Below are 24,482 nucleotides of genomic sequence, written 5' to 3'. Positions count from 1 at the left end.
CCCGCTTAGATGCTCCAAAAAAAAGAGTACAAACACCTTCGTGCTTGGATACCAACTTCTAGGTAAGCCTCTCCAAGATCCCTCCACTGAAAGCTCGCGGCTCGATGTACCCATCTTGCCAGTACTAACACACACTGACACAGCACTGTGCGCGTTAAGTGCCAGGTTCCGAGCAAGCCCCGCCGCGGAAATTCATACCTGGCGCGTATCCCTGCATGCCTCCCAACGCGTCGCACAAAGCCGTCGTGCTTCGTCCAAGACCCTCACTTAACTTACACATGACGTCCATCATCGTCGAGGCCTACTAAGATTCATCATCACATTGGAGCATTAGAAGGCCTGTCAGATCAGAGGCAAGTGCGACCACGCGGGCGCATTTTCTACCCAAAAACGCCATGGCTCCTGCCAAAAGGTCACACGCCGTCCTGGAAGCAGGCGGCGCAGACGATGAGGTACTAGACGTCCAGCACGCAAGGTCGTCCCTTAGCCAAGGCACGTCTGTAAGTACGCTCGAAGGATGGCACAGCTCCAGGTCTATATCTAGCTTAAATTGCTGACGTTTCCGTTACCTGCAGTCAAAAAGAGTCCGATTGTCGTACTCGGTACAGCCGAAGCAGCATGCAGCCGCCCAGAGGGACGAAACCTCTAGCTCAGATAGCGAGGCTGTCGAAGACAACCAAGATGATGAAGACCACGGAGGGCGACCCGGACGCGACTCCCCGCCACGAACTCAATACGAGATTGCTCGCGACGATGGCTTCAGGCACTTGCAGTACGAGGACCAAGACGATCAGCGTGCTACACAAAAGATCAAAAGCCGCCCGCAACGCATCGGCGACAATCACGCAGCCGAGAACGGCATCATCGAGAGTGTCGAGTGCGTCAATTTCATGTGTCATGAGCGGCTCTACGTTGAGCTGGGGCCCCTTATCAACTTCATCGTTGGCGAGAACGGCAGCGGTAAGAGTGCTGTGCTGACGGCCCTTACATTATGCCTTGGCGGCAAGGCCAGCTCCACCAACAGAGGTGGAAGTCTGAAGAGCTTCATCAAAGAAGGTCAAGTCAACTCCGTCATCGTTGTCAAGATAAAAAACCAGGGCATCGACGCCTACCAACACGACCTGTATGGCGACACCATCACGGTCGAGCGTCACTTTTCTAGGGCGGGCGCCAGTGGCTTCAAGCTCAAAAGCGTGGCAGGCAAGACAATTTCTACAAAAAAGGCCGACGTCGATGAGATATCCGAATATTGGGCGCTGCAGGTCGACAACCCACTCAACGTACTATCGCAAGACAACGCACGTCAGTTTTTGAACTCTTCATCGCCATCTATGAAGTACAAATTCTTTGTCCGTGGCGTGCAACTGGAACAGCTCGACAATGACTACAAATTGCTGACGGAGATTCTTGAAAGCCACGAGGCGAAGTTACCGAGTCTGGAGGAGCATGTTCGCCGCGCCAAGAGAGAGCATATTGAGGCACAGAAGCTTAAGGACATTGCTCAAAGGAATGAGGAGATGAGGAAGACGTATCGCCGGCTACGAAACCAGTTGTATTGGTCCCAAGTGGCCGAGCAAGAGGATACGCTAGCGAAATATAATAACGAAATTGCCGCCCTAGACGAGGAAATTCGTCGCGCCACAGTAAACATCGAGCAGGCATCACAAGCTCTGACCCAGCGTGACGAGCAATTGGAGCGTACCAAAGCAACAGTGGAGAACGAATCGCAGGAAATTAGTGCGATTCAGGAAAACATTGAAGCCGCTGATGGGGCGTACCAAGATGCCAAGAAGTCTGTTACCGACATACACCACCAGCTCAGAGATGTTCAGCAACGCCTGAAGAACGCCGGGCAAGGGTTGTTGATTTCGAAAGCAAGATCCAAGCTGAGGAGCAACGCCTTGGGGCCGGAACTGGCAGTGCTCGTCAGGAACAGGAGACACTCCTGAACGAAGCAAAATCGGAAGAGGCTTCGATCAAGGAACAGATGGCCGAGGAGAACGACAGATTACCGCAGCTCAGAGCGGAATTGATTCACGCTCAGAAGGCTGCAGAGGGGGGCAAGGTCGAGTTTGATAGAAAGAGGGCAGAGATATCCTCGGCCGAGGGCCGCTTGCGCAACCTGGAGCAGAACAGAGGGTCCATCTGGGCTGCTTACGACAAGAAGATTCCTCTCCTCCTCCAGGCTATCGAGAAGGACAACGGGTTTCAAGAGAAGCCTGTTGGCCCAATTGGAGCCCATGTCCAACTTACTCGGCCCGAATGGTCGCCCATTCTGGAGACAATCTTTGGTGCGACTCTGGATGGCTTCCTTGTGTCCAACAAGACGGATCAACAACGTCTGGCCAGACTGATGCAGCAGGTGAACCTGGGTCGGACACCTCCGATAATCATCGGCAGACGGTTGCCACCCAACGTGAAGCTAAGGGAACCGGACCCGGCTTTCGACACGGTTCTTCGCGTACTCAAATTCGACAACGACTGGGTTCGCAGTCAGCTCATCGTGGCCCATACGATCGACAAGATTGTCCTGATAAGAGAAAGGGCAAAAGCACAGGATGTCATGATGAGCGATTCACCACCGCCGAATGTACAAGCTTGTATTTCCTTTCACGATGGCGCTGGTAAACGCGGCACCGGCCTTCGCATGGCCCGTTCAGGCGGCGCAGGATTCAGCCAAAGCCCATCAATCCTTTCCCACGAGCGCCGAGAATGAAATCAGATGACGAGACACAAATCAGTCTCGCCAAGGATTCCCTGACTCATCTCCGGGAGACTTGCGGTCCATCGAGCTGAAGCGGCGCGAGCTTGACCAAGCGGTTACGAAATGCAAGTCGGCTCTGTCGACTCAAGACCAACAGAACCAATCACTGGAGCGGCAGCTGCTGCGGGTTCAAGCCAGAATTGAGAACATCTCGGCAGAGCTCGACCAGTACGAAGGAGCTGACGGCAGACTAATCTCGCTCCGGGAAGAGCTAGAGAAGATTAAGGCAGAGCGAGAGCATCATGGTACCCAGTACGGCGAGATGCGATTACGGCAGGAGGATCTTAACAAGAGATGTGAAGAGTGCAAAAGGACGCTTGCCGAAGAAAAGGGGCGGATGAAAGACTTCCAGGTCCATATCGCGAAGTTACAGCTCGCAGTCCAGAAAGCCGAAGACCTACGGAAGATGGCTGTTTTGGAGAAGAACCGTGCCTTCCAGGACCGTGATGATGCGGTTCTGGAAAAAGAACGGGCAGAGACGAGGCGCGATGAGCAGGCCGAGGTTGTCGCCAACTTCACCCAGCAGGCCATGGAGAAGGCGCCGCAGCGAGTTTATATCGAGGAGGGTGAAACTCATAAGAGCATCGAGAGCAAGTACGCTACTGTTCATCAACAGCTGGAGAAGAGAGCGCAGAAACTCGGAGCTTCGGATGAGGAGATCAAAGAGCGGGCGGCCAGGGCGGAAGCTGCATTCGAAGCTGCGCAACAGCTGTACAAGGGGCAGCAGGAAGAGCAGGCGGCAGGCAAGCTCAACTTGGAAGACCGATTGAATCGGTGGCGGCTGTTCCAGCGACACATCTCAGCGCGCGCTCGCATCTGCTTCCAGTATCTCTTGAGCGAGCGTGGATTCAGAGGCAAACTTGCAATTGACCATCCTCAAAGGAGGCTGCAGCTTTTCGTGGAACCAGATGAAACCAGAAAAGGGACTGGTGGTCGGAGCACAAAGACGTTGTCGGGAGGCGAGAAGTCATTCTCGTCCATCTGCATGCTGCTGGCCATTTGGGAGGCTATGGGATCGCCTCTTCGGTGCTTGGACGAGTTTGACGTCTTCATGGACAATGTCAACCGCACCATCAGCACAAACATGCTGGTAAGTCCTGTTTCAACGGCGCAACTTAGCCTCTTCCGTAGCTAACATCATGCCTCCTATTAGATTACTGCCGCTCGACGCTCAGTGTCACGACAGTACATTATGATCACACCAAACGCGATTGAGGGACGGGCCACACTCGACAAGGACGTCAAGATCATCCGGTAAGTTATGACTTCCTGGGGAGTAAGCTCTTGACCATTGCATGGATGTCCAGCTAATGTGGTATCTAGTCTCACTGATCCCCGGCAACGGACTTTAGTCTAATGTTGTAAGAGGATCTGTCTTTTGCTGTTTTTGCGGCGTACTGGCACTGGCGTCAAGGACGGCACAATCTTGACGATGGCACAAGCGTATGGATGGATCTTGTGGCGATGGGCGTTTCGTAAATTGCGCTCGAGTGTCTTGTCGAGCTCATCCCCAAGCTGTCGGCAGCGTATCTAGCTGGATGGTGAACTGAGAAGGAGGGTTGGGTAGGTCAAGGACGTTGTCCTAATAGAATGAAGTGTATATGGTAAATACATGATAATATACAGCAGCCTGGGTCGCGATAGATGGGCGGCGGAGGTATCGATCGCAGAGACCTTGAGCCAAAGCCTAGATTCGAAGTCCCTTGCTTCTCAAGACATTTATGCCCGCGCTAGCCGTAAAGCCAACCCACTGTCCCACGGAGCCTAGAACACCACCAGCCTCCCTGACCTCGTCCAATCTTCGCCGAAGGAAATCTCTCGTATCCTGGAAATCGGAGGATCTGTCATTGGTCATGAAAAGCTCGCTTGAGGCGTATATCATGGATAAGCTCGCGCGCTTAGTGTACCACGAAGGGTCGACGGAGATGTCGCCAGAAAGGAACCAGATTTCGTCCACCAATCTGGCCAATTCCTTGATCGAAGCGGTTGCATAGCTCGGTTGCGCCATGACGGCCAATGCCTGTCGCATCCATCATTAGTATGGGACCACAAGCTTGTTGCCTATAGCAGGCAGTGGGATGGACAAAGAAAAGGGTAAAGGGAAAGGGATTTGCGCTACCTCTTGCCAGCGGTCAACGATGGGTTTGTTTTCTATTAACCGCTCCCATGTGAGACGCTCGACTTTCTCGCCAACGCCGGCTTGCGACATCTCTCCAAATATTTGCTTGCCCTTGGCGGCCAAACCCTCCCTCTTTGTCACAAGGTGGTAGCGGATCAGGCTGAAGGGGCCGTCTGGCAGCACGCTGGTGCTAATGTCGAGGTATCCGGCATCCTTAGCGCCAAGTGCGAGAGCTTTGTGTGAGAACCCGTGCTCTGGCACATACTTGTAGGCCGCCGACAAGATCGTCTGTTCGTGCGGGTGAAAGGACGTAGTCGAGTCCGGGTGATCGTAGGACTGATAGGACCGGCTCATCCGGGGGCCGGCGAAGGCGCCCTTCGGACACTGGCGCAGAGAGCGGAAGGCCGTTCTAGCGGCCGGGCGGTAAGGAATGGACATGGCTTTTGAAGGTGAGCTTCAGTGTGGTTGTGGCAACAGGGAAAGGGAGGGTTGCGGATTTCGTGGCGTCGAATCGACGACAACAGCAAGCAATGGTGGTGAGGCCTTTTCCCCCTGCCCCTTTCGGTCGATCTGGCTGTTATGCCTTTCCGAATAGCGACAAAACTGGAACGCTGGTTCTAATGGCGGATGATCCCGCGTCGCCTAATTCTTCAAATCAACTTGGGGGAGTTCAGGGATCAACCAGCGTCCAGACTCCGAGCGTTTGTTTCCAAACAGTGTCTTGTGTTGTAGGGCGGCGCCAGCACAGGGCGCTACGAGACCCAGGCCAGGAGTGCAGCCTGAGGTTGGCATGGTGGGCCACTCCTTCGGAAGACCTAGGACGGTCTTTATACTGCCCGTGCCGTACTGAAAGGTACTTCATCATGCCATGTTGGAGAAGAAAGACGAAAACAGGAGGAAATCAAGCTATCTGAGTTGCCGAGGAGATACATTGCTGATGATCGCAGAAAGCGGGCCAGATAGCAAGTATACCATGGCCTCGCTGCGAGACTTCAGGTTGCTTCGATGGACCCTGGAGAAGCACAGAAGGCCCATGATCCTGTGATCCGGGACGCCTTATATTCCTGCCTTCTGTTGCACCACATCAGTATTGGCACGAGTATCGATATCGGCCCAAGACGTGAGAGGTGTATCTCTCACCAAGATAGGTAATTGGGCGATTTGGCAGTTCTTCTAGGTGGTGCCATGCGCGTTACGGAAACACACTGAGAACTATGGCCGCGACCTGAGTACCGTGTTGTGAACCTGGAAACGATTAGGACAGCATAAGCAGAAAGGCTGGGCTTCAAACACCTTGAGTATTTTTTTACGCTTGTCTCGCGTCCTGGGGTGTGTCTATGAGCTGGACCTGACTCTTCAGATAAGAGAAGAGATGAGGCGATGTGCTGGGGAATGGCTGAGGGCTACGCCCATCGGCGCTTAGGAACCACACATAGTCGTGCTGCCCAAACCGTGGCCGATGATAACACGACGTGCAAGCTCAGTGGGCAAAAGAAACACTCTGCGCCCCCAAAGGACGTGAAGCACGACTATCCGTACGCCCCGTCCATTGACTCATGAATATGCAACTGGTAACCCTATGCTCACCCTTCACGCTGCAACGGGATGCGGGAAATGCTTACGAGATGTGGAACCGGACACTAGCCAGGCCAGACAGGTTCACGCCCATATGTGGCTCGAGTTGTACCTTAGATGCCTATCCATTAGCTAACCTCCTCAGGGTCTTCAAGGTTCCTGCGACAGATCCTGACAGTCTATCAACAGAAGAATACCAAGCGAAAGCTTATCTGGCCGTCAATGATTTCCAAATAAAGACCGAGCTAAACGAGGACCGGTTTCGATAATGCGGGCGTGGGTGGTGACCTGGAGAGGCAGCATTTGGTATCGGCATAACCAAAAAGGCGAGACAGAGAGGACGATTAGAGGCCAACGAGACTGGAGAAGGTGTCAGTTGTGACAAGGCAAAGCACCAGCCGAAGCCCTCAAGGTTGCGTGCTGCGCAGGGAACAAGGTGGGAAGGTCGTTGATGATTGCATGCGCTCAAGACAGGGTCTGGAGCATCTGGAACTGCTTCAAGGTACCGGCCTCTTTACATGCGTAGTAATGGTCGTCGCTACCTCCCAGCCTGATGTACTTGCGCCCAACTCGAAAGTAACTGTCTCCCGGGTACCCTCATCGGTGCAATATATTTCGCCGGCGCGTCGATACCCGGAATTCACTTGGCAAAGACCCAATGCGACCGTATCTGCGTTCTGCACTGATGATGGCATGGAGAACGCCGTAAGCCAACCACGCCTAGTCATACATGTATCTTGACATCTTAGTACCCTTCCTCGGAGAACTATGCGTTGCGGCTCTTCATATGGAGGTAGGAAGTGGATATTAAATGTCAGGTAAGGTGAGGTTTGTACATAGTACACACTCGCGCAGTCCATTCCTTACGTATGAGCTGAGTGACGTTGACGATGCTGAGGTGCACATAGGACACGCATACTACTATACTTGGCGAACAACAGCCGTTATCCGACTTGGATCAACCGGTTTTCTGCCTGGCAAACGTGCCACTACATGTGTGTGTAAATGTGCGCCGAGGGTGGACAAAAATCAAGATCAATTGGCACTTCCAATCGAAGTCGAGCACAGTAGTTAGTTGGAGTCGCCCAGCTCATCCAAAGCAACGCAAGTTGTACCAAGGTAGCCTACGCAAGTCGCAACCGAAGGTGGCATTTTGATTCGTCGCCAACTGCGAGTTGAGCTCCGCCATCTGCTGTGCCTGTTCACATTTCCTGCAGTTTAGTCCCACATGTGAAGCGGCCCTGTGGCCAATCGCTGTTGAAAATTGGGAGGAAGCCATGTGAGCTGCTTGCTTGGGGTACATGAGCACAGACTAAGCTGGGAGCTACGGGCAGATGCCAACCGAAGACAAGAAGGGACACAAGCACCACAAGGCACCCTCCCCTTGCCTTTTGGCGCTGGGCGGGTCGCTGAAGTTGGATGCCTCATGTGTTTGGTATGCCTGGCGTCTTTTTGCCCCCTGAAGCTTTTAAGCTTTTCATTGGTTATCGTTGCGCCAATGTCGCGTTGTGTGTTTACGACAGCTTTGATTCTGCCTTGCCTTGCCTCATCTGTAGCTTTTTCTCATCCCCTCGCAGGAACCGACCGACCTCATCTGCAGCCAAGGCAAATTACTTCACCCTCACTCAGCTCAAGGTAAGAAGAAGATCTCACATTTCCAAAACCTTTCGGGGTTGATATCGATTTAGTGCTCCCTGCCTTGCGCATCATTTGCGTCAACAATTGACGTCTTTCGGTTACCAACCAGCTTTGGCACCGTCTCTACCGTTTGCCGTCACCAATAGTGACGGTACATCCGTACCTTACTGTCGGTACCTCTTTTCTCTCTGCCCCTAGAGGTAAGTACCTACATCCTCACCCCGTCTCCCAACAGTGGACGCTGCCCCCACCGCGCGTACAACAACTGTACCTGATTCAAATCGCGTCGCTCAAGTTGTTCCGACCCAATTCGCGTCATCTCTCTCCGTTCCGTTTCGTTTCGCTGCCGCCCACGCACGTCCAATTGACCACACATTCTCTCTCCCTCTCTTTCTCTCCTCGCGCACTACATCCGACACCACCTTACTCACACACACACACACACGCACCCGTATCCGCACCCACACCCGTTGACGCCTGTTCGCTGCCTGTTGTTTTGCGAGCCCGCGCCTACCTTACCCACCCGACCCGACTTTTACCTGGTCCAACCTCACCTTGCCTTGCCTTGCGCTTACCTTACTTACCTCATCCATCAGTCACCACATACCACGTACACACTCTTCATTCTGCCTTACCTGACCTCAGGTATCTCATCTCGACAGCAACGCGCGCGCGTCACATCACTTCGCATCGTATCGCATCGCATCACAGCACCGCACTGCACACCATAGCAGCACCAGCAGCTACAAGCAACCACCAGCAGCGCATCACGTCGCCGCACCGCATATCTTGAGCTGCTAGCCAAGTCGTCTTCCACCCTTCCCTCTCGGATCACCCGAGTCGTCAATCACCATGGGTATGTCTTCGTCTCGTCTCTGTTGTCTCTGTTTCCATCACAGCTCGTCTCCTTCTCCCCTTCCCCTTTAGATGGTCGCTCGTCACCACGTTCGGCTTGTTCCTTGTTCTGCTTCAGATATTGCTTCAGCTCCTGCTCGAGCTCCAACTCAGCTTTGCCTTCGCATTTTCTGTCGTCTCAACGCTGTTGCACTCCTGCACCTCCTCCACAGTACCGTAACCTCACGCATCACCTTGTTTGCCCTGCCTTCCCTTGCCTTGCCTCACCTTGGCTGTACTTGCTTGCCAGTCCCTCTTCCTGTCTGCTATCACCTGCTCCCTCGTCACTGTATGGTTCTCTACACAATGTACACATTCACCCCAACCCCCTCCCCGACTTTCAACCCTGCTCTTACGACGATGAAGACGTCGTCGTTTTGCTTCAGCGTGTAAAGTACTCTGTCCACCTCCTCGACGCCTTTCACTTTGTCACTTTGAAGTGAAGCATTCACATTTCGAAGGGATGGCGAGGCTTTGATGAACGCTTATGCGGCGTTTTCGGCCAGCACCTTCCCAAGCGGCTTTCCCATCCCATCACCTCGCCCTGCTTATCCTCTCTTCCTCCTGCCGCTTGCCCTGGCCAACCACGGCATCACCCGGCCTTACATACAGACACACACGTACATGCACACATGGCTACTCTGTGTGTACATGCCTGAGTTGGAACATATGCCGACATCCCTCCATCCGCCCAACCATTCAACCCCCATTCATCACGCCCCATCATCCAACCATTCCCTTATACACTCACTCGCTCACTCGCCCATTGATCCATCCATCCATACCATACACATACATACATACACTAGACGCGTGAGCAGATACACCACCTTGCCCAGCCCATAGCTTCCTCACCTTGCCTACATCTGCTGGACAATTCTCCCCCTTGTACTGGTTTCCCACCCACCCCTCCCTTCCTTGCTCCCCCTCCCCCTCCTCGTGCTTTCCCACCCCTCCTCTACAGAGTACCGCACCTACCTTGCCTTGGGTACCGTACCTTAGCTGCATGTCCTTCCGCTCCTTCTCCACCAATTGCCCTCGTACCCCCTCGTCCTTCTCTTAGGTACTGCCCACCCTCAGCTATCCAAATATCACTGCTGGTACACCCTCCTCCTTCCTCCGTCTCCGTCTCCTTGTTCAACCACTTCGTGTTCTCCTGCTTTCTTCTTGCAAACACTTCCAGCAATTTCTGCCTCCCCGACCTTCAGACTAACTTGACCTCGTAGCTGACTCCGGCGACACCTATCGACCTGTAAGTGTAAGATCACCCCGATTCCTTTCGTCATTCAAACTCAAGCAACCCATCGGTGTCGTTATCCTGCTGCGTCTTGCCCTGAATCCTCTGTCGTCTCCGCCCGCACCCGCACTTGCGGCGGTGCTCGTGCCTCCGCGGGGTTTGCCCGCTTCTCACGAGGTGCGCCGCGCTGCCCCGAAGCTGGCGGCATCGCCAGGCACCTTTCATTATCGTTGCTCTTTCCTTGGCCTTTCTGCTTGCGACAGCACAGCGAGCGAGCTAGCTTCCTTTTCTTCTGACGATCGGGGGAGGAGGTGTCGTGGCAGCACCTTCCTCACCTTGCTTCGTCAGCCGTCCGGGCCGCACCTACATACACAACGCCGTTTCCTACCTTGTTCCCCTTGAGGCTACGTCCCCTCACCACATCGACTCATGTGCTTCACGCAAGCAATTCTTACGTCTAACGCTCCCTCGTATTCGACATCGTCAAGTGACGAACCCGCCTGGAACCACATCACTAACGACGGCTGTCCCGCTTTCACGATTCAACGGCCAATGGCGGCGTTCTCTGCTAACTTGCGACAGCGGGAGAGATCTCGTTCCCCTCGACGTGGGCGTTCACGTAGTCCCAACCGCGCTTCAAGACGCCGTTCCTTTTCTCCTCGAAGCCGATCCCGTAGCAGAGACGAGTACCGCGGAAGGAGAGACCGTTCCCCATGACTGGAACCGGAGCTCCATCTGGAGGATCTAGCACTGGGTACGCAGGAGCACCGCCGCACCGATCGTACGAGGAGCGCGCAGCCGCCCGCGAGCAAATGATGAGCAACATTAGGGAGACGTCTCAGCAGGACCGCCGCGTCTACGTCGGCAACCTTTCTTACGATGTGAAGTGGCACCATCTCAAGGACTTCATGCGACAGGGTTAGTGTGTCTTTTCGGCCTCAACGGCTTGGTGTTGGAGACACGCGGGCTGACAAGTTTCTTCTTCACTTTAGCCGGAGAGGTTCTCTTCGCCGACGTGTTATTACTTCCAAATGGAATGTCGAAGGTGGGCTTCTACACGTAGTCTATGGCTGGTTTTTCTTTTGTGGACTCTTCCCTCTGGCTATTGATGGAATCGTTGGATTGACGGGTTGGGACGTGTGTCCATGGGTCTATGTAGGGATGCGGGTAAGTTTCCGGTTCATCTCTATACTGCATATTCTAGTGCTAACAGCAATCTCTAGAATTGTGGAATATGCGACGCGGGACCAAGCCCAGAACGCTGTGGCAACGCTCAGCAACCAGAACCTAATGGGCCGACTCGTCTATGTTCGAGAAGTACGTACAAAGAACCAAGATCTGCAAGTCAACGTGAGCGCAAGCTAACCATACGATCTTTAGGACCGCGAGGCTGAGCCTCGTTTCATCGGTGCCACGGCCAACCGCGGCGGTTTTGGCGGCGGTGGCATGAACCCCGGTGGCTTCGGCGGCGGCGGTGGTGGCGGTGGTGGCGGCTACAACCCAGGCGGTGGCAGCCGTCAAATATACGTGGCCAACGTTTGTGATCCCCTTGTCTATGTGATAGTTGGAATGCTGGATAGCATGAACTGACCTATTCACTAGCTTCCATACACTGTAGGCTGGCAAGACCTCAAGGACCTGTTCAGACAGGCTGGTAAGTTGACCTCTACCTCTATCACATGACGCCGTTGGCGATCAAACCCCCAACCCCCTTAGTGGTGCTTGGACTCACTGTGTACTCCTTAGCTCGAAACGGAGTCGTCATCCGCGCCGATGTTCACCTAGGACCAGACGGTCGCCCCAAGGGTTCCGGAATCGTCGTTTTCGAGAATCCTGATGATGCCCGCAACGCTATCCAGCAGTTTAATGGCTACGACTGGCAGGGCCGCTTACTGGAAGTTCGCGAGGATAGGTTCGCTGGCGCTGGAGGTCCTATGGGCTTCGGAGGCCGAGGCGGCTTTGGTGGCGGCGGCATGCGAGGCGGCTTTGGTGGCGGTTACGGTCGCGGCGGCTTCGGCGGTGGCCGTGGTGGCTTCGGTGGCGGCGGCTATGGTCGCGGAGGCTTCGGCGGCGGTCCTGGTGTTGGTGGTATTGGTGGCCCCGGCGCCCCCGGTGGCTTCGATGCTGGCAACGCGCCTTCGGTTCCTCCTAACCCCTTCACTGACTACGCTACTGCTGGGACCGACAGGAGCGAAACTATTTACGTACGAAACGTGAGTTGACCTATTTGCCAGTTTATGACTGAGCACTAATTCTTCGCAGCTTCCCTGGTCTACCAGCAATGAAGATCTCGTCGAACTCTTCACAACTATCGGCAAGGTTGAGCAGGCGGAGATTCAGTATGAGCCAAGTGGTAGATCGCGCGGAACCGGTGTGGTTCGTTTCGATTCTGCGGAGACCGCTGAAACTGCGATCGCCAAGTTCCAGGGTTACCAATACGGAGGCCGACCCTTGGGTCTAAGCTTTGTCAGATACCTGAACGCTGCAGGTGGCGGTGACAGCATGGAGACAGACGCCCATGCTGGTTTGACACAAGATCAGATTATGTAAGGGCAGAATTTGACCTGACACATGGGCCATTGGTGTTGCTCTCAACGGACTCGGCAAAGCTCAGGTTGGCAATTGCCTCCAGCCAGCGTACAGATCGTCTTCACGGCGGATCGACATTTGACTTTGGACGAGTTGCTCCTATCCTCGGTTCATACGACAGCCTACAAAACCTTTTCTTTCTTTCTCTCATTTCTTCCTCGATTGTCTTTCGTTTTCTTAACAGCAAAACGTCTTCTTCGACTCATGTTTCGGGTATTCAAGGCGGGATGGACTGGGTCACGATTGGTCGCAACATGAACTCGTCGGCCAACTTCGAGACGACTTTTCATCATGTAGTGTTATCAATTAGGATGGTCATTTCGACCCTGGTAGCCCCGGTAGTACAGTCATTGCAGGCAAGTACTCCTGGCACAGCCTTCCTCTCAGGGCTCGACGTGGACCTTCACACAAAAGTTATATTTTGTTAAGGACACGTGTCTTGAATTCTGTGTAAGGCCAGGCGGGAGGTGATTCAGAACCTCTACCTAGAATGTATTTCGAAATAGCATCCGAACTTTGCGCGCGATGGTGGTTGCCGGATATGATGAAATGGGCTGGACAACGGCGATGTGGTGATCATAGGAGACGCGGCGAACAGGCGACATGCTTACAAGCTGCGTGGTCGACGACAATCCTTTAGCATGCCATTGGCGTCTCCAGGGTCGCGGAAGAAAAATCAGTAGGCGTTCTGGTACAACATGGTGCAGCGCACATCATGTATTTCTGACAGATGGATGTGGGAGTTGGCAAGGCAACAGATGCTGATGATAAGTGAGCCTTGACCTCATGGACAACACGCGAAACATGAGAGACAACATGACTGTCCGTGAGAACAGCGGCCTCTAAGCTTGGGTACCTGGGTCAACGATGTTTGTGTTGGCAACTGTGTAACCTCCTGACACTTATCCATCGGCAGGGTCCTGGCATGTTCTCATCCGGTCACTGTCATGGCCAGCTGCCTCAGACGCAAAGCAAGCCAGCCACATACCGGATGACTGGCGCAGTCCTGTCGGGAATGCACACTACAGAGATCTGTTCCCTATGTGAAGTATATAAGACAGGGCAAGCTGTATTGTAACTGTACTGCAAAATCACGCAAAACCACGCAAAACCCAGGTTTACAGGTCTAGCTCCAGGATACCAGCCGGTGTTATCGCATCGTTTCCGTTTATAGCCAATCATCAGCTACTCGACGGTCGATGTGCGAACTCTATCTTTACAGGTGTATGGGTTGCGGAATAAGGTGGCAGAGATACAAGAAGTTGACAAGCTGCGAGAGCAATGATCTAGCTTCCCTGTGCCCATACAGTCTATGCATGTACGTTGGCAACCCCAAGAAACCCAGGCGCGCCGAGTGCGAAGCGTGCGCACAAGTCAGAGAGGCTCTCAACGGGGTCGGCAACGATGACGTAAACCACAAATGACTGGCTGACTGCCTTCTGAAGTCTTGAATATACCATTCCAGAAACAGATTGGAGAAGGATATGGAACAATTCGAGGCAATTAGGTTGACCGTGCAAAGGAGGCAGAAATATCAACTTCTGAGCACGTGGCCCGGCACACAGCCCTGTCTATCAAGTTTCCGTTCATCATCTGCAGCCTCCAATTGCTCGCTGCCGTTCGTCGCAGATGCTGAAGAGCTTCAGGGCCGCAACAGTGACCACTCTCGGGTCGAGAAGCCATAGTCGTATACTGTGCACTCCGACCGCCTCCGGTAGCACATGCCCATCGTTGGCCCATTCATCCACGGTCCATGTCTTCCTGATCCCTTCAGCTATGAAGCAGCATTTGAGAGAGAGCGTCAATTATCCATAAAACCATGCGCAGGCTCGGTACGGTGGTTCCCTAGTACCAGGCCTCGCCCAAAGCCAGCATGACATTAGGGCGCAGTAGGTGCCGTAACAGCCCCTCCCTTTTTCTTCCTGGCCTTGGCCTTTTTCTTGCTCCGGTCTCTCGGCTTCAGCGCCGCCATTCCCGCCTTGCAGATGTCGGCATATCGAGCATAGAAAGCCTCCAAAGCATCAGGCTCAACTATAGTTGATAGTTTGACCTTGGTATCCCTGTGTTTCTTTGACTTGCCGTTGGTTGCGCGCACGATGACGGGCAGCGGTTCCGCGGGACGGAGATCGGGAAACGGTTCGTCAGTCGTCAGTGAAGGCAGGCCTTGCTCGTATGACACTGGACGGAAGCGTCAGTATCTCAGCAAAATGAAGGTGGGGGGGCAGTTGTGACAGCCGTACATCGCTTTTGGACGAGAAAGATCGAGCCATGGCCTTTCCCTTTGCGCTGCTCAAAAAGGTCGGCCAACTTGCCGAAAAACTACACGCAGCGCAAGTTAGCCAGAGCGTGAAGAACAGGAGAGCGACCTCCGCGACGTATGCAATAGTAAAGGGGAAGCTGGAATAAATATTCTTACCTCGTCGTGGCTCAGGTGGCCCAGCATGATCGAAGGCGCCGCTGGCGTCGCCCTGATTCCACTACTTACCGTTATTAAAAGCTGGAAAAAAAAATTATATGACGTGCTATTCCATAAGAGGAGCTCCAAGTAAGGAGGTGAGGTCGAGGTCAAAATCGCTATGCTATGGGAGTGGCAGTACGACGTGAGTTGACAGGACCTAACAATGTGTGAGGGCGACGCTTCCAGTCGGGACAGTTGGGAGACTGCAGCCCCGCAGTAGGATATGATACCGCGATTTACGATGTACCTAAGCCTGCCCCTGTAAGGCCCTCTGTGTACCTGCCAGCCCACCTCAGCTTGTACGTAGCACCACCACCTACCTGGGCTGGTCATTATTCCCCGCCGTCGGTACCGTGGCCTAGTCGACCGCGTGGCTCCACTAAAAAGTTTCCCACGATGCAGATAGTGACCCTAAACGTCTCCAAGCGAAATACTTTTGAACCAAATACTACAAACAACCGCGCCCCTCACCATACTTCAATTCGATCAGTGGCCTAGCATTCTGATTGCGAGGCTTCTCAAAAGCTTTCTAACACTGCCATCGCGTCGCCCTACCAAAACTTGTGCTCTGAACCACGGACGCAGCCACCGCGATGGCCCCTAAGCCGCTTGCCTTGCCCTCGCAACTCCTCAGAGAGATCGGCGAACCAGAAAAGTCCAGCACCTCCCGATCCAACGGACGATGGAAGAGTCAGGAGCAAAACAGAAAAGACCGGCGGAGAGCCGAGAGGCAATCGAAGAAGCAGCGGCAGACCACAGCACGGAAGGATCCCACTAAACAAATCCAACGTCACAACGAAAGAGACCAGAAGGGCGTCGACGAGGGCCCCTTTGATGATGCCGAGGAACCACCTGCGCAGCAACATCCCTGGAAATCCATGTTGAAAAAGCGGAAACGAGAAGATCCAGGCGAGGCCGACGATAGTGATGAAACAGAGCAGCCACCAGCCGCAAAGCAACCATCCCGTGGCGTACGAGAGAAGCTGGCCAAAGACGATGCTGAGATTGAGCAACTCGAGCGCAAACTAGGGTTGAAAAAGGGACGCAAGTCACTGCCAAAGTCTTTCAAGGATGACGGGCTGGACGATCTGCTGGGCGATCTTAATGACGCCAGTGACTCGGATGAAGGGGGCCGCAAGGTGAAGAGTGAGGCCGAAGAGTGGCTAGCGCAAAAACGAAGGAAAGCGAATAGCATACTTGCGAAAGCACAGCGCGCTTCAGAAAACGACGAGGATGAAGAAGATGAGGAATCATCCAGCGACGAACTCAAAGTTACTAGTAACGATGACGACGACGACGACGACGACGACGACGACGACGACGATGCCATGGCCTCTGAATATTTGGACGCTTCAGACGATCAGGGTTCCTTCAATGACTTCGACTCGGAAGAGGAAGAGACAATACAAGACACCAAACGTGTCAGAGAAAACCCCTATTTACCACCGATTGCAGCCGGCACACAGCTTCCAAAGTACATTCCCCCATCATTGCGGGCGAGATCCGGCAGCGATGCAGACATGGAGGCCCAGATTCGTAGGAAACTACAAGGCCCTGTCAACAGAGTGACTGAAGCCAACCTGACGTCCATTGTTGGCGAGATCGAAAGAATTTACCAGGACCATCCCAGGGGCCACACCAACAACATCCTGACCAGCCTTCTGATGGCTCAGATCTGCGACCCTACGAGCAAGCCTGACACGTTGTTGGTTCTTTCTGCCGGCTTCATTGCGGCCCTCTACAAAGTTATTGGTGTCGACTTTGCAGCCCACTTCCTCACCACGTCCGTAGAGCGGTTCCAGGTGGAGAGGAGGAAGGCAGTTGCAGCAGCGGCCAAGCAGCAGATACCGACAAAAGAAACGTCCAACTTGCTCACGGTGCTGTCGGAGATGTACATCTTCCGCGTCGTTGGCAGCAATCTCATGTTCGACTTTGTGCGGCTGCTTCTCGGCGACCTCTCAGAGCTGAACGCCGAGCTTCTGCTGCGAATTGTGCGCGTGGCGGGCCCCAGTTGCGCAAGGACGACCCATTGGCCCTGAAGGACATTGTTAGCCTGATTCGTCCAGCCGTGGCCAAGATTGGGGAGGGTAACCTGACGGTTCGTACAAAGTTCATGATTGAAACCATCAGCGACCTCAAGAACAACAAGATCAAGGCCGGCGCACAGGATTTGGTTATTCTCAATGAGCATGTAACACGCATGAGGAAGGTATTGGGGTCCCTCGACACACTCAAACTTAGAGCTACAGAACCTCTGCGGATTGGTCTCAAGGACATTGAGAACGCAGACAGGACTGGAAAGTGGTGGCTGGTTGGTGCTAGTTGGGCAGGTCAGGGTGCGCAAGATGCGAAACAAAACGATGACAAGGCTGCGGTACCGGAAAGATCGGGGTCCGGTAACGGCATCAACGATGATGACGAGGTGGCCATTACGGACGCCGATGACCTGGCCACACCCGACTACGCCCAGCTTGCTAGAGAACAGGGCATGAATACAGACGTGCGAAGAGCCATCTTTATTGCCTTAGTGGCCGCCGCCGACTACCAAGACGCGTACATGCGGATTCTCAAGTTGCGGCTCAACAAGTACAACCGACGCGAGGTGCCGAATGTGCTGCTTCAATGTTCAGGGGCACAACAACACTATAACCCCTATTACACTCTGGTGGCAAGAAAGTTTTGCAGCGACTCGAGGATCAAGCATGCTTTCAGGGACACATTATGGACGCTGTTCCGCAGACTCGGCGAGCCTTTGTTTGGAGAAGAACCAGAGGAAGAGGACGAGGAGGCAGCAGATGATCGGCGGCTCATCAACACTGCCAAGATGGTTGGAAGTCTGGTTGCCGATGGGTCTATCGGCCTTGGGATCCTCAAACCTATCAACTTGGCGTACGTCAAGGAGACAACGAGTTTGTTCGTCGAGGTGATGCTCATCACTGTGCTTCAAGAGTGTAGCCGGGTCAAGAATAAGAGTTTGGAACAGGCACTCAGCGTGCCTTTAGGCAGTGGCTTGGCCCCAGCCCTCGCACGAAGTCTGGGCTATTTCTTGCGCAAAAAGGTACGAGTCACGGATTTGGTTGGAGGTAAAAAGGATACCAAGAAGGTCAAGGAGGCCTGCAAGGTTGCTGAGGGGTTGCTTGAGAGGCCAGGTATTGATGAGGCATAGTTGGAAGTCGTTAGTAATATGATAGCAAGAAAAGATAATGCCGCCACTTTTTGCTGGCCAAAAGATGGTGTCTGGGCACTACCTTGAGTGAACGAGTAACGATGAAGTGTCAGGAAGAAGCCGAAGTGAACAAGATGATTTGACTCCAATGTAGCCGAACAATTCCGGGAGGTGGAGCGGGTGGTCGGTATCTCACCCGTAATGCCGGGGAGTGAATCTCAGCCAGAGGTGAGGGTACAAGAAGTAATGTATCGGTATATTTTTCGTTAAGTGCGTCTTTTAATGACGGCTGTAACATCGAAAGCTGATGACAGCAGCGCGCGGGCGCAACGGCTAATGTCGCCTCAACACGGGAGATGACGGGAAGAACCAGAACGTTGGGGAGGCACTGTTGCTCGCCGCCCCTGGCGAGGTGTGCATCTAACATGTCGAATGCAGTCATGGAACGGTGATTACATAACCACGCGTTAAAGCATCTGCATTGGCAGTTCAGTGGCATTACTTTTGCGCTGAGAAACTTACTGACCGTGCACCGTGTCATCGGTTGACAGCAAAGAAAAACAGAGCACGCAGTCTCAATTGCCAAGTGATAGGTCCGATAGTCATGAAGTATGCCATGCGCTGCATACATCAGTTTGGGTAGAATTCTCACCAATGACTGTTCTTTTTCTCTTACAGTTTTATATCGCTATTTAGCCGTTGTCTTCTTTGTATTGTGGTAGGAATAGAGTAGGAGGTACATACAGACAATGGACTGACAACGACAGTAGTAGAAGAAAGCTCAGAAAGATTTCGGGGAAATAAGTCATTAGACACAATAGCGACGGGAATGATAATGGAATTTATACAAAGCAGCAGAAATGTCTGTAGAGGGTTGTAGAGACAAGCCATTTATTATGCCAGGGGGACAACAAAGGGGACGGGGACGATAGCAACAGAGACAGGATGAGGTAATCACAAGGCCCCCGTAGGGCCGTAATCTGGTTCATCCACGCCCCGGTGTGCAGTGCGGCTTCCCCTTCGAAAAATTCAGGCCCCCCAATGGCCGAAAGCTCCAATTCAATCCGAAGCTTGCCCAACATTGACCATCCAACACCTATTCGCCCATCCCGCGAGTCTGTCCTTCAAATTTCCTCCCTCCACCCATTTCTCCCCCTGATCAACCACCGCGTATTCCCTTCGGTTTAGCTACCATGCTCTCCAGTCGATTGATACCGCGCTCCGGGGCCAAATCGGCCTTCAGGAGACACGCTTCGTGAGCCCGAAGTCCACATTCTCGCGGCTTTGCCTCTTCTAGCTAACCGCTGTTGCGCGTAGTCTTCCCGCTGTTGTCACTCCCACCCAGCTGTCGAGATGGACTCGCGCCTACGCCTCGGCTTCTGAGGAGAAGGACCTTGTCGTTATCGGCGGTGGTGTTGCTGGTTATGTCGCTGCCATCAAGGCCGGTCAAGAGGGCTTGAAGGTTGCCTGCATCGAAAAGCGAGGCACGCTCGGCGGCACCTGCCTCAACGTTGGCTGCATTCCCTCTAAGGCCCTTCTCAACAACTCACACCTCTACCACACCATCAAGCATGACACCAAGAACCGCGGGATCGATGTTTCCGACGTCAAGGTAAACCTCGAGCAGTTCATGAAGGCCAAGGACACTGCTGTCGGTGGCCTGACCAAAGGTGTCGAGTTCCTCTTCAAGAAGAATGGTGTCGAATATATCAAGGGCGCCGGCACTTTCGTCAATGAGAACGAGATCAAGGTAGCTCTCAATGATGGTGGCGAGACCTCGGTCAAGGGAAAGAACATCCTGATTGCTACCGGTAGCGAGGCTACGCCCTTCCCCGGTCTTGAGATTGACGAGAAGCGTGTCGTTACCAGCACTGGTGCTCTGTCGCTTGACAAGATACCCGAGAGCCTTGTGGTCATTGGCGGCGGTATCATTGGCCTGGAGATGGCCTCTGTTTGGTCCCGACTGGGAACCAAGGTGACCGTTGTCGAATTCCTCGGCCAGATTGGCGGTCCTGGAATGGACGCCGAGATCGCTAAGAGCGCGCAGAAGATCCTCAAGAAGCAAGGCATCAACTTCAAGACGGGCACCAAGGTTATCAGCGGCGACAAGACTGGTGACAAGGTCAAGCTAGAGGTTGACGCTGCCAAGGGTGGCAAGCCTGAGACGGTAAGCATCAATACGGTATCCGCCAATTTGTTAATGGGAAGTTGTTGACCAGTTGAATAGCTTGATGCTGACGTCGTCTTGGTGGCTATCGGCCGCCGACCCTACACCGGCGGACTCGGCCTTGAGAACATCGACCTCGAGCTGGACGAGAGAGGCCGTGTCATCATCGACTCTGAATACCGCACTAAGATTCCCCACATCCGTTGTGTTGGCGACGTCACCTTCGGTCCAATGCTTGCGCACAAGGCCGAGGAGGAGGCTGTTGCTGTGGTCGAGTACATCAAGAAGGGTCATGGCCACGTCAACTACGGTGTGATCCCTTCTGTCATGTACACCCACCCCGAGGTTGCCTGGGTCGGTCAGAGCGAGCAGGATCTCAAGTCGCAGAACATCCCGTATCGGATTGGGACTTTCCCTTCAGCGCCAACTCGCGCGCGAAGACTAACCTCGACACTGAAGGCATGGTGAAGATGTTGGCGGATCCCGAAACGGATAGAATTCTGGGAGTCCATATCATCGGACCTAATGCTGGTGAGATGATTGCTGAGGCCACTCTCGCACTCGAGTATGGTGCATCGAGCGAGGATATCGCCCGTACATGCCACGCCCACCCAACCTTGGCCGAGGCCTTCAAGGAAGCTGCCATGGCTACCTACTCAAAGCCAATTCACATGTAAAGGAAGTGGCGAAGCATACTGAAGAGGAAGCGGATTGGGTTAGCGTGCTGGAAGGCATGGACAAACAATGCATGTACTTTGTATTACCATAGGGATAGCGGATAGACGTTTAGTAACGTGGTTTGTAGCATAAGCGTATATTTTTTACGCTAGCCTGATATGTTATAAACTAAGAGTAAAAAACAACTAGGTTTTAAAAGTTATCTGTTACTTTTATTTTTTAAGTAATATTATAGTTTATAAAATTATAGTAACTAATAGTTTTTTTATTTAATTACTTATAAGTACCTATTAATAATTAGAAGATATAAAAAAAAACCCTTATTATTAATATATAATTACTTTTATAGGTAACGTACATGCATAGCAAGTGGCCTATCATAGCAAGTGGCCTACCTCTACCTACCCTCTAGCCATTTATATAAGTCAATTAAGCAACATTATACAAAATCAATTAAAACTACTTATTATCCTCTTCTTCAAAGGTCTCTTATACTACTTAACATATTTATATATTATATCTAGTCTTTTTATAATTACTATATTACTAATTATGTATAAAAATTAAATAATAAAGCTATAAAAGCTATAGTTATAAACTCTAAAAGTAATATATATAAAGTATATAATTTTTAAAAAACCTCTTTTTTTAGACTAAAGATATTATTATTCTAGAAAATTAATTTTTACTTCTTAAAATACTAAATAATATTAGTAATAATAATAATAATAATAATCATAATAATAATAATAATAATAATAATAATAATAATAATAATAATAATAATAATAATAATAATAATAATAATAATAATAATAATAATAATAATAATAATAATAATAATAATAATAATAATAATAATAATAATAATAACGTATATACATAGTGAGTTACTTATCAGAGTGAGTCGTCTATGTTCTTATCGTAAATAAAAACCTTATTTTCTAACTATTTATTAAAAATCCATTTTAAGCTAAAAATATAATAGGATTTTTGTTTTAGTATTTAATAAGCGTTAAATTATAGGAAATAATACTTTAAGAATTTTACTTTTAACCTTATACCTAGATCTCTTATCATAAGAGCTAAATAAGCTAGTTTATGTAAGACACTATTATAAGTAGAGTAAAAATTTCTAAAATATTATTCCTTATAATCTAACTCCTATCGAACACTAGAGCAGAAAGTCTGTTGTATATTTAGGTTAAAATGGATTTTTAATAAATAGTTGTAAAATAGGGTTTTTATCTACGATAAGAACGTAGGCGACTCACTCTGATGGGCAACTCACTATGCATATACGTTAATAATAATAATAATAATAATAATAATAATAATAAAACTTCTTAAGCTAAATAAAAAGCTTAAAGATAAATATAACTAGGTAATAGACTAAGAAAGCGCTTTATATACTACAAAAGACTACCTTACTATTAAACCTATACTTTTTACTACAAATAACTATAATAATAAGAAATACTAGTTTAATAAGCTTCTTATATTTTATCTATAGTAAATACAAAAGACCTTTTTATATATAAATAAGCTATAACCTTTATAAATAAAGACTACTAGATTTAAGTAATATTAAAAGAAATATTAGGTTTATATAATTTAAATACTTAGAAAATATTACCTTTACTTAAAGATATTAAGCCTTTAAGAGGTAAATAAGTATATAAAATTAAATATAATAATAATAATAAACCTATTAAATATAAGGCTAAATAAGTAGTATAAGGTTATAACTAATATATAAGTATAGACTACTTAAAGACCTTTAGTACTATTTGTAAGCTAGAAAACTATAAAGCTATATTTATAATAGATATTAAACTAAGCTATATATTTAGGTAATTTAATATAATTAATACTTTTTGCTATACTAATATAAATAAAGATATATAGGTCTAATAACTTATACGATTTTTATATATAAATAATACTTATTGATATATAGATAATAAGTATAAAAATAGTAATTTATACTATAAGCTAAATAAAGCTTTATATAGTTTAAAATAAAGCCTTAGACTTTAGTATAAATATTTAAGATCTATTATAATAAAACTAAGCTTTAAAGAATCTTTTTATAATAAAAGAATCTTTATAGCTAATAATAATACTATAAAAGCTATAATAATATATTATATAAATAATATTATAATAATAGCTTTAAAAAAAGAATATATAAATATCTTCTATAATATAATAAACAAAAGATTATAAATAAAAGACTTAAAAGTACTATATACGTTTTTAAGGAATAAAATAACTAGAAATAATAAGAATAAGATCTTATATATATATTAAGTAAAATATATGAATGAATTTTTAAATAAATATAATAAAAGAAATGTATACTTTTATATTATAATTACCTTTAAACTTTAATATAAAACTAAAAAGAAATACAAAGTAAGTATTATTAAAAACATAATAAAATACTACTAAGAAGTAAAATCCGTACAATATAATAAGCTAAAATAATATAAAATAAAAAACTATTACTTTATTTATTTATAAAGCTAAATGTATAGCTTTATATAAAGCTATTAAGGAAATAATATATTTATATATTTTATATAGTTATATAATACTAAAATTAGATTTAAAATTAAATTTAAATATACTTATTATCCTTATAGATAATAAAGCTATATAATAAATAATAGAAAATCTAAAGTTATATGAGAAAATAAAGTATATTAATATAAAATATTATTTTTCTAGATAACGTAGTTCATAAACAAGTAAGTTACATAAGCGAGTAAGCTACTTCTTTTCGCTAGAAAAAGCTTAGTTTCTAACTATTTATTAAAAACTTAATTCTTATTTAAAAAAGGCTTAGCTAGAGACTTTATATAACAATAAGAGTTATAATTCAAAAAATAATACTATAGAAATTATTATATAACCTTAACCCTTATAACTGATAATAGGCTTTTATCTTAAGGGCTAGATAAGGGCTTTTCTATATTTATAAGGGTTAAGGTTATATAGTAATTTCTATAGTATTATTTTTTGAATTATAACTCTTATTGTTATATAAAGTCTCTAGCTAAGCCTTTTTTAAATAAGAATTAAGTTTTTAATAAATAGTTAGAAACTAAGCTTTTTCTAGCGAAAAGAAGTAGCTTACTCGCTTATGTAGCTTACTCGCTTATGAACTACGTTAAGCTATTAATAATAATAAG

At 49.2% G+C, this 24,482-nt stretch overlaps 9 protein-coding genes across 9 annotated transcripts; 6 read left to right on the top strand and 3 right to left on the bottom strand.

Annotated features, from left to right (window-relative positions):
- Window positions 1–395: 395 nt before the first annotated feature.
- ColSpa_08593 (structure-specific endonuclease subunit SLX1) lies at window positions 396–1,949 on the top strand (the record flags this gene model as incomplete). Its single annotated transcript, XM_049274805.1, has 2 exons — window positions 396–500; window positions 609–1,949. 2 exons carry the CDS (start codon window positions 396–398, stop codon window positions 1,947–1,949), a joined length of 1,446 nt encoding a protein of 481 aa, XP_049130762.1.
- Window positions 1,950–1,987: 38 nt separating this feature from the next.
- On the top strand, window positions 1,988–4,129 carry ColSpa_08592 (structural maintenance of chromosomes protein 6; the record flags this gene model as incomplete). Its single annotated transcript, XM_049274804.1, has 4 exons — window positions 1,988–2,624; window positions 2,752–3,854; window positions 3,918–4,018; window positions 4,117–4,129. 4 exons carry the CDS (start codon window positions 1,988–1,990, stop codon window positions 4,127–4,129), a joined length of 1,854 nt encoding a protein of 617 aa, XP_049130761.1.
- Window positions 4,130–4,451: 322 nt separating this feature from the next.
- ColSpa_08591 (ubiquitin and WLM domain-containing metalloprotease) lies at window positions 4,452–4,772 on the bottom strand (the record flags this gene model as incomplete). Its single annotated transcript, XM_049274803.1, has 1 exon — window positions 4,452–4,772. The coding sequence occupies one exon, from the start codon at window positions 4,770–4,772 to the stop codon at window positions 4,452–4,454; it is 321 nt and encodes a 106-aa protein (XP_049130760.1).
- A 27-nt stretch (window positions 4,773–4,799) lies between these two features.
- ColSpa_08590 (ubiquinone biosynthesis protein coq9, mitochondrial) lies at window positions 4,800–5,321 on the bottom strand (the record flags this gene model as incomplete). Its single annotated transcript, XM_049274802.1, has 1 exon — window positions 4,800–5,321. One exon carries the CDS (start codon window positions 5,319–5,321, stop codon window positions 4,800–4,802), a length of 522 nt encoding a protein of 173 aa, XP_049130759.1.
- Window positions 5,322–10,940: 5,619 nt separating this feature from the next.
- On the top strand, window positions 10,941–11,150 carry ColSpa_08589 (putative RNA-binding protein; the record flags this gene model as incomplete). Its single annotated transcript, XM_049274801.1, has 1 exon — window positions 10,941–11,150. The coding sequence occupies one exon, from the start codon at window positions 10,941–10,943 to the stop codon at window positions 11,148–11,150; it is 210 nt and encodes a 69-aa protein (XP_049130758.1).
- Window positions 11,151–11,372: 222 nt separating this feature from the next.
- Window positions 11,373–12,777, top strand: ColSpa_08588 (putative RNA-binding protein; the record flags this gene model as incomplete). The annotated part of the gene is made up of 6 exons (XM_049274800.1): window positions 11,373–11,394; window positions 11,441–11,544; window positions 11,608–11,763; window positions 11,830–11,881; window positions 11,944–12,440; window positions 12,490–12,777. 6 exons carry the CDS (start codon window positions 11,373–11,375, stop codon window positions 12,775–12,777), a joined length of 1,119 nt encoding a protein of 372 aa, XP_049130757.1.
- Window positions 12,778–14,695: 1,918 nt separating this feature from the next.
- Window positions 14,696–15,259, bottom strand: ColSpa_08587 (signal recognition particle subunit SRP68; the record flags this gene model as incomplete). Its single annotated transcript, XM_049274799.1, has 3 exons — window positions 14,696–14,994; window positions 15,057–15,135; window positions 15,233–15,259. The coding sequence occupies 3 exons, from the start codon at window positions 15,257–15,259 to the stop codon at window positions 14,696–14,698; spliced, it is 405 nt and encodes a 134-aa protein (XP_049130756.1).
- A 608-nt stretch (window positions 15,260–15,867) lies between these two features.
- On the top strand, window positions 15,868–18,440 carry ColSpa_08586 (suppressor of yeast profilin deletion; the record flags this gene model as incomplete). Its single annotated transcript, XM_049274798.1, has 2 exons — window positions 15,868–17,265; window positions 17,286–18,440. 2 exons carry the CDS (start codon window positions 15,868–15,870, stop codon window positions 18,438–18,440), a joined length of 2,553 nt encoding a protein of 850 aa, XP_049130755.1.
- A 1,193-nt stretch (window positions 18,441–19,633) lies between these two features.
- ColSpa_08585 (dihydrolipoyl dehydrogenase, mitochondrial) lies at window positions 19,634–21,284 on the top strand (the record flags this gene model as incomplete). Its single annotated transcript, XM_049274797.1, has 4 exons — window positions 19,634–19,695; window positions 19,758–20,607; window positions 20,668–20,965; window positions 20,995–21,284. 4 exons carry the CDS (start codon window positions 19,634–19,636, stop codon window positions 21,282–21,284), a joined length of 1,500 nt encoding a protein of 499 aa, XP_049130754.1.
- Window positions 21,285–24,482: the final 3,198 nt, after the last annotated feature.

The sequence above is a fragment of the Colletotrichum spaethianum genome, assembly GCF_022836535.1.
Source record: "Colletotrichum spaethianum MAFF 239500 DNA, contig23, whole genome shotgun sequence".
NCBI classification, from domain to species: Eukaryota; Fungi; Ascomycota; class Sordariomycetes; order Glomerellales; family Glomerellaceae; genus Colletotrichum; species Colletotrichum spaethianum.
This window is presented reverse-complemented; position numbering and strand designations above follow the sequence as displayed.